The sequence below is a fragment of the Lepidochelys olivacea genome (assembly GCF_965140295.1).
Source record: "Lepidochelys olivacea isolate rLepOli2 genome assembly, chromosome: 11".
Taxonomy (NCBI): domain Eukaryota; kingdom Metazoa; phylum Chordata; order Testudines; family Cheloniidae; genus Lepidochelys; species Lepidochelys olivacea.
The window spans coordinates 44,421,162-44,429,847 of NC_140421.1; the positions used below are offsets into that span (position 1 = coordinate 44,421,162).

An 8,686-nucleotide genomic window follows, 5' to 3' on the forward strand; every position below is an offset into this window, starting at 1 on the left:
AAAAACATAACAGCCCTGGGGAACTAAATGATTGTGCAACAGCTCCAACTTGTTCCTGGCTCAGCGCACTAAAGATCGCACGCTAAGGGCCCATTTAGGGAAATTGTGACAGACGACAATCAACTTTCAACTAAAGCCAAAAGCCACCCACACTAAGATAATTCACCTAAATAAGGAATAAGAGATGCAGGGCCTTCAAAATTCAAGTGCAGTGACATATGTTTTATATTTTATGCAGACTAAATATCACACAGATCCATGGAGTCTTGAGGGCCACCAGGGTGCCAGAACAATTTGTGTAATGGAGATGTTGAGAGCTATTGAACCAAACTGTAAACCCTGTATATGATGGAAACGACTTCAAGCCAGTTCCAGCATCTCAGAAGGCCACTGCCCAGAATCAGCATTGCAATCTCTCTTACCCATACTAGCTATCCTGAATGTTACCAGGTACTAAAGTGATGTAGTTAAGATTTTCAAGGCTGTAGTAAAATTTGGAAAGGAGTCAGCTGTTACAGTGCATGCTGGGGGAAGTGGGGACATAGTAAAAGAAATAATCTTTTAGATTTAGTTAAATCTGTTGCGGGTAAAGAGACTTTCTTTGAAAATAATGCTTGCTATGGCTTCTATCCCTTACAGCTAAAACTGAAAGCTTTGCAACCTATTTTCACTCACAGGGCATTTTGATCTCACCCTAGCTTCCTCAGTGAATAGATTTTTCAGATGCTCTTGATTTCCTGATCTACATCTCTGGGAGGTGAGGCTGACTAGAAGTGGGAGGGTGCGGAGGGTCCACTCTTGACCCTCCCACAGCTCCTTGCACTGAGGGACGGCCCCTGTATAAGATTTGTTGGCACCACAGGTGGCTGTTACTGGCGTTGCCTGACCCACATTTCAGGCCTCTTCCAAGGGGAAACATGGTGCAGATGGGGAAACTGAGTCACAAAAGGGTAAGTCCTAAGCTCTCACAAGATAAGAAGCAGCTGCTAGTTTTGGGCACCCACCGCTCTGACGCGCCAGTTTCCCAGGAGCACAGGGGACTCCGTGCCAGGCTGCTCCCTTGGCCCAGAAGGTACCGTGCTCTGCCCGCCCGCCTTGCCCAGGACCCAGCGGGCACCAGCCTGCCCCCTAGCCGGCCCCAGTGACTCATCACGTTCCCGGAGCCGGGGGAAACCGGACAGGCCCTGTGTGCAGGGGCGGGGACGCCGCTCTTACACCACCCCCCTTCGCCTGACATCCAGCAGCCCCCCGTGACCCGGCGTGTCACCACCCGGCCGGGACCGCCCCCCAGTTCAGGGCAGCGGGGGCTGCGTTGGGGGCGGCACGCGCCAGCGGCACCCCGGGCTCCGGCCCGGGAGCATTTCCTTCCCGGCAGAGGGGCCCGGGGTCCAGACCCCGGCTCTCACCTGCGGGGCGGGCGGCACCTCGAGCTCCATCATGCTGGCGGCAGCGGGCACAGCCACCCCCGGCGCGGCGACCCTCGCTCACCGTCCCGCTGCTCGCTCCGACGCTGCTGGGGGGAGTGAAGCGAGCGGCCCCGGACGCGGGCGGCTGGGACAGCGAGCCGCCTCCCGTTCCGCCCCGCCTTCACCCCAGCCACTCACGGGCGCGGGAGCCGGAGAGGCGGCCCTTATCCTGGCAACAGCGGCCACACGGAGCAGCGCGGGGGTGGCAGGCCATGCTGACTCGGCCCGGCCGCGCCCCGCCCCGCCCATCCTCACATCCCTGTCCTGTCACAAACCACCCTGACCCCATCCGAGTCCCTCCCTGCCCTAAACCTGCCTGTCCCCCCAGAGCCCTGCTACAAAGCAGCGCGTCCGGGCCCCTCCTCTCTCCTCCCATCACTGCCACACACACACACACACCTGGCCCCCATCCTCTCACATCTCTCCCCAGAACCACCCACCCCCATCAGATCCCATCCCTGACACAAACATCAAGTGATTCCCAGATCCCTCCCCATTCCTACATATCTCTCCTCAACCTATTCCAACTCACCAGGTCCCTCTCCATGTCTACCACATTGCTTCCCCATCCAGGTCCTTTATAAACCTATCCCCACCAGATCCTGCCACAATTTATCAAACCTTTCCCAGTTTACCTTAACTCATCCCATTTCCACCAGATCGGACAGATCCTTGCCTGCCTAATCTCAGCAGATTCCAATGTACCAAATCCATTTCCCCAATCCCAATATATCACAACCCAGCAGATTCACTGGATACCTTCCCAACTGATCCTGCCACACCCCAACTGATCAGCTCCTTAACAGATCATACTAGGTCCTTCCCCACCATTCCCACCAGATCTCTTCACCATCACACCCCACTAGATCCTTCCATGTCCCATCAGATCCGTCCCCACATCTCTGAGCTAATTTAGCAACCCTCACAGGAGTATCTAATAGAATTGGAGAGGAAAAGGAATCTGTCACTCCCACCAGATCTCACCCCACAGTTGTTAACTAATATGGCAGCTGCCATGGAAGCACCAGGCATGATAATAGGAGAACAGGGATCTATAGAAATTCCAACACATTTCTCAAAACTCTTAATATAAACTTATAACCATCGTGGGAACTCCTGAGACACTCATAGGAGAGGAGTGCTCCGAATTACTCTCCTAGATCCTTCCCCACAGCTCTAAGTAACTTTGCTTAGTTCCTTGCAACCCACCAAAGGATTATTACTTTACAACGTTATTTTATTCCTACTCCTAGAAATCCTGTGCTGTTTAGCTGTGGAACAGTGCTGTAGCTTGCAATATGAAGCTGTACATCAAGGCATATATGGATCTACATCCATGAAGAAGTGTGCATGGTGCAATTTTGCTGCCTGTTTTCACAGAAGGTATTGGAAGGTAAAGGTAAACTCAGTCTGAGTTAAATCCATAGCTTTGGGTTTGAGGACATTACCCTGGGAGATGTTCTGTTATGCTGGCCCTGCAGTTGTACGACCAGGTCTCACAATTTATGCACGTTCAGTTCTTGGAAGAGAGGCCTCTAGGAGAAACCCCAGAGTTCTGAAAGTATTTGTAGATTTAGTAGGTAGCACTGTTACTAGTCCTAAAGCAGTGCCCCAGCACCGGAAGCTGTTTTGGCACAGGTGCCATCTTTCAAATGGGGTCCTGACCACTTTTGATAATTAAAGATCCCACAGCACTTTTCAGAAGAATAGAAGCATTAATCCTGGTGCACTGGCTAATTTCCAACTAAGGTAATTACATTCTTCCTGCTTTAATTCCCCCTGAAATTTAAATCTGAGACAGTATTCTTCACTTCTTGACCTCAAATGTTGCTGTATTTTGTTAAACAGCTGATATGTATCACTAGAAGTTTGTGCATTTCAGTAGTGGGTGAAAGTAAATCTTGTTAAATTTGTGATCTTTTGGGGGTGAAAGTCACTATAAGAAAGCAAGATGTTGTTATTTGTTATAAAGTTATAACAGGTCAAGATCAGTATCCATAATGCGTACACGGTGGTGGAGCTAATGGCAGCCTTTAGGTGTATGTGTGGTTCCTTTTAAAGCCAGTAAATATAATTGAAGGTGGCACCACTAATGACCCATCACCCATCCTTGCTCTGCCACTGCTGAAAATGTGGCTTCACTACTGTGCATATACCTGTTCTAAGTGATATAGGTCACTGTGTTATTTAATACTCTCATGTCTAATAAAGGATGTTGCTCTTTTGGGACAAAATATACAAACAAATGTACATAGTGTCAGGTTTATAGATTTGAAACCATGGACAGAGAAAAGAGATTGAATTTCCTGTTTGTCATTTAAATCTGGAACAGCTGAAAATATCCTATTTTATATTTTAAAATAAGATTCTACGTGAATTATATATAGCATTTATATAGTTAATTTCGTCTGCAAAGTACTTTACAAGCATTAACTAAGGTCTTCTTCTAACTGGAGGATTTGCAGCTGTGCAAATGTCTAACACAGATGTGCTGTCCCAGTATGCTGATGCAGCTTCCCTGGTTTGAAAAACCAGGGTGAGCCACACCAGTGGAAAGTTTAAAGTTTCTCACCACAAACCTGAATATTCCCATTGTTTAATATGAGGCTTATATAAACTGCAGGAATTTGATCTTATGTCTCTTTAATATTATAGTACTTGGTATATTTACACCACTCCTGTCATTATCATCAATCATCATCACACATTTGTCACTGTAATCACTCCAGAAAATAGAATTTCATATTTCCCTTGTTTCTTTCACTAGCATGTCTCTGATATATGTTTATTACAAAAATAGAAAGCCTTCAGTGTAGTTATATACATCTTATACATCCAATTGAAGAATGCAAACTATAATCAGAATGCCTTAATTACATGACTCTCCTTTGTTAAATATACCAGGTACCTTTATCTAGAATACACCTGCTCTGCTCTTGTAATTCAGGTAGAACATGCTGCAGTGTCACTGGACATATTCGGTATGTATAAGGAGAATACATACGTTCTATCACTGAATGTACTGGGTATGTCTATGCAGTGTTATGGTAGCCGTGTCAGTGCCAGGGTATTAGAGAGACAGTGTATGTGAGGTAATACCTTTTATTGGACCAACTGTATGTGGTGAGAAAGACAAGCTTTCGAGCAGAATACACAAAGCATTCTGGTTATGCTATGTCCTTGATTTCAAGGAGAAATATTGCATGACAGCACCACAGCAATTGTGATGGAGGACCAGGAGCAAAAAAGTTATGTCACTTTTTTTTCTTTCACTGGTCAATTCCAGTTTGCTCTGATCCAAGAATGACCCCACTGGCTGCTAAAACCAGATTGAATGTTGGAAACCCTGGAGAAACAGAGCTTTAAAAAGGGAAAAGGCCTGTCAGTAGTTAAAAAACCTTTTGATTCCAAGTGCTCCCAGTTCCAGACTGTCTCCTTGAACATGATAGTTTTATTGAATACCATTTATTGAGTTTTTCAGTATCATAAAAGAACAGCACTAGGAAGACACGGAACATTAGCACAAAACAAATAATACAAAGTGTCTGTGCATGAAAAATTGCATAGATGTCCTTTCCATATGATCCATCGAATGGAAAGTTGTACAAATAGTGAAAAGAAGCAAATATGAGCCATTAGAGTGAGTATATATATTGTATCACAGTATAGAAATACCATGGCAAACAGTTTGCTTGGCGAGTGTGGGGAGGATAAAAGGGGAAGCATACTTTCTGGCCAGGCCAGATAAAGGAGCATTGAATATATATTTTAGTTTGTGTTCCTTGTTAATTTATTTTTTCTTCCTCTCCTTGTCTTCACACCCTCAGCGCAGGAACCCTTTGGCCTTCACCACTTACAAGTAATGCAACCATCCCAATCTCATTTTAATTTAACTGTCATATCACACTACACTATTCTCCCTATACCATGGGAAAGTATATTAGGATCTTTCTCAGTGAAAGAAGCTGTATGAAATGTGAGCTGTAACTTTATTAAAATTATTGCTGTTATTTTCATTTGATTAGACTAAATAGTCTGAGGCATTTTGACATGAAGTTCTACTGATTTGCTTGTTACTTAACCCTTAGCATTTTTCTGTTCTTCAAATTAAAACTTTTTAAAGAAAGTGTTTCTACCCAATACTTCTTCAATCCCAGAAAGAATCCTTGAGGAGCATTCAGCCTTTTTTGTGATAAAATAACATATCTCTATAGAAGCAGATACATACAGGGCCTGAATATAAGACTTTTGGCCTCCACTTCTAGATATTAAATTTTGTTGATGCACATGAATGTACATGCACTTTTCCACCCCTCACATTTCGATGCATAGCTATGCATGTAGCTAATACAATCTGCATGTATAAATTCCAATACCTACACATGCTGATATTCATTTTTGAGCTGTACACCTAGTTCTTATACCTCAGTGATGAGCTTCTAAAAACGCAGATCAGTAAATAGATGTTACTGCTAGAAAATTTGCAGCAGATGTGTTTGTGTACTAACAAGCATGTGCACAAGGGCCATGTAAGTTGATGCCCTACGGAAGACTCAGGCTCACTAAATGTATGATAGCTTATGCAGGGTTTTTTTTTATCAAGTATTTATAAAAAATACATAATATATTAAAAAATTACATTTTCTCCATTGTCTCCTTTTAGTCATTCTCTATATTTTTGTTCTGGCATTAAATCTTTCCCAACCATGTAGAGTTTCAATTAAAAAAAATGATATTTTTTTTTCAATTTGAGCAGCATTGTTTTAAATAAAATACTTTATTCTGTTGATTGGAATGTGTTTGCAGATAATGTCTCTGATTTTTTAAAGACAAGATTAGCAATTATAAAACATTTGTTTTGGGATATTTCTGGGTTAAAGTTTTAGCATAAGAGGGCTTTGGAGAAACTCTGTTTTCTAAAGAGCCTGTGTAACCATTCACAATTATTACAATATAGAAACAATATTATTGTGAAGGTAGAAACCACCAGTGCCACCTACTGCTTAAAACATACAACTAAAAAAGACTTGCAAGTTTGTATATTTTCAAATAAAAAAAATAGAAGAAATTAACTTTGCTTAAAATTATTTCAAGCTACTGAAAGATGCTTGAGATAGATTCTGAAATCCTTACTGGGGTAAAACTCTAATTGAAGTTAATGAGAGTCTTGCTTGAGAACTGACTGAGCACTTTTGCCCTTGGTTAATTTGAGATCTGTGATTTTGTGTTGGAAATGCTTACTGATGTTGTATTTTTAACAACTCTTAACTTTCAAATTGATCACCATAACACCACTGGGAAAATATTGGTGGGGAGAAAGGGGTTCAATGTAAAAAGATTTATATAAACTCCACTATGAGGCAAAGTTCTATCTTTAATTGAGGGATCTGGACAAGACAGGAGGTTGGGAGAGTGAGGCCAACCACATATATGATACAAAAGCCACCTTGCTGTGTCAAGGCAGGATCACACAGATGTGGCAAATGAGCTGCTGACCACAGTGTAGCTTGATGTGCTCCATAGCTGACAGACCATGCCCTCATGAGGCCAAGATGCAATAGGTACTTCCTTTTCTTAACCTCTTGAGAAAGACTGTATTCTGCTATTAATGGGAGAGCAAGCATATCCATGTGATCTCTCTTTCTCCTAGTTTGTTAGCACAGGACAGGATTTCTTACAAAGTGTGGCACCATGATGGCACTAATTTTATAACAGAAAAGAGGTAGGACTTTATTCACATCTATCAGTATGATGGTGGGCCATTCCTACTCTCCCACAGGAGCATGTAGCTGCTGCCATTCTCCATCAGGGAGAGCAGCTTTAAATTCTGCCCAGCAGAGTCAGAAACAATGCATTTTTTACAGGCCCTGGGCCCAGGCCCTTCCTAGCTGGTCCCACCCACTTTGTAGCCCTGGGACCAGAACTGGGATTTTTTGGATTTGTGACCCTAAGGATTTCTTTCTTATTTAAATGTTGTGTACTTTAAACCTTAGATTTTAAAACCCCTTCAAGACAAGAATTGTCTTTCCTGAGGCTAGCATATTTGAAATCACTAAAAGGATTTGTGAGGACAATTCAGCTGCTTTGTGATAGAATTTTAGAAGCCACAAGAGGAACACTGCACTGTCCCTTTCTTTATTCACACTGAAAAATGACTGGTGCTATGGCTATATCCATCGGCTGTGATTGTCCCTGGCACAAACAAACTCTTCTGCTCAATGGACTAGTTTTCGTTTTGAAAAGAATTTGCTTGTAATTCTTTTAAACTGCCTTTTCCATGCAGTTTTTGCCAGCAGTGGACATTATACAAGAAAAATTCTGCTCCTGCTGCCAAGGAGTTAACTTGATAACATTGTAATAAGTAAAAGGGCGTTTGTTTCTCTGTTATTGAACTGTCCCTGACTTCCACAAAGCACAAAATCATGCTGAGTTTAAAAAACAAGTCATGTCAAATTTGCTGTATTCACTTTCAACATTTTTGTATTTCTACCCAGGCACAACATTGAAACTGCTGTTTTCAGGAGAAGGTGAAGGAGGCCACTGGCAGCCTCCCCATCTCTGGAAGGAGGAGCAAGGCTCCCCTGATAAGATTGCAGTCTAGAGATGGGGAGAAAGTTCTTGTTTGCCTCTTAGCTGCCAAGGAGCTCTGCTGTCCACACAGTTATGCAGCAAGTATCTTTCGTTTTAATATAATTCAGATTAAGTAATTACAGCAATGCACAATGTACTCTAGAAAATTAGAAAGGTTGAAAATTTGTGTTTTTTTTTAATATGCACACACAAATCAAAATCAACAGGAAAATGAATAACCTATTTGGTGGTAGAATGTACCAACAAAATAGTGTAATAAAAATGAAATTATTTAAAGTAATATTCCAATCATACAGTCATCATTGATTTAGTTTCCAATTATACAGAGGTAATTGTATTAAGGAACTGCCTCATTCACTGCTTTCTGAGGAAATGCTTGAGTGTTTTAATGTCCTGGCATCTGCAGGTAATAAATGATCTAATCTGCACTCTTTACCTGACTGGAATCCTAATTCTTGTTTTACTTAAGGTGACCTAGGGCATATATTAGACAGCATCAGTATGTTTGAGGATTTATGACCTGATTGTCTAAACATGGAATAGTTCTAATCCTGAATAACTCTGTGCGTTTAGACACTTATTCCAGAATAAGCATGCCTTGTTCCTGTTTAGTTTAACCCACTCTGAAA

At 42.4% G+C, this 8,686-nt stretch overlaps 1 protein-coding gene and 1 long non-coding RNA gene across 3 annotated transcripts in view; one reads left to right on the forward strand and one right to left on the reverse strand.

Annotated features, from left to right (window-relative positions):
• NFE2L2 (NFE2 like bZIP transcription factor 2) overlaps positions 1 to 1,644 on the reverse strand; it is a 41,836-nt gene extending 40,192 nt beyond the window's left edge. The window contains exon 1 of the mRNA XM_084643863.1: positions 1,407 to 1,644. Within this exon, the coding sequence (XP_084499989.1) occupies positions 1,407 to 1,439 (33 nt within the window). The 5' untranslated portion in view covers positions 1,440 to 1,644. The remainder of the gene's footprint in view (positions 1 to 1,406) is intronic.
• LOC311528623 lies at positions 845 to 8,458 on the forward strand. Of its 2 annotated transcripts, none has more exons than XR_014713648.1 (4): positions 845 to 950; positions 2,720 to 2,865; positions 4,371 to 4,447; positions 7,961 to 8,458. It is a non-coding gene; the product is annotated as an uncharacterized lncRNA (long non-coding RNA). The 2 variants fall into 2 exon arrangements; XR_014713649.1 differs by having other exon boundaries at positions 2,720 to 2,859.
• Positions 8,459 to 8,686: the final 228 nt, after the last annotated feature.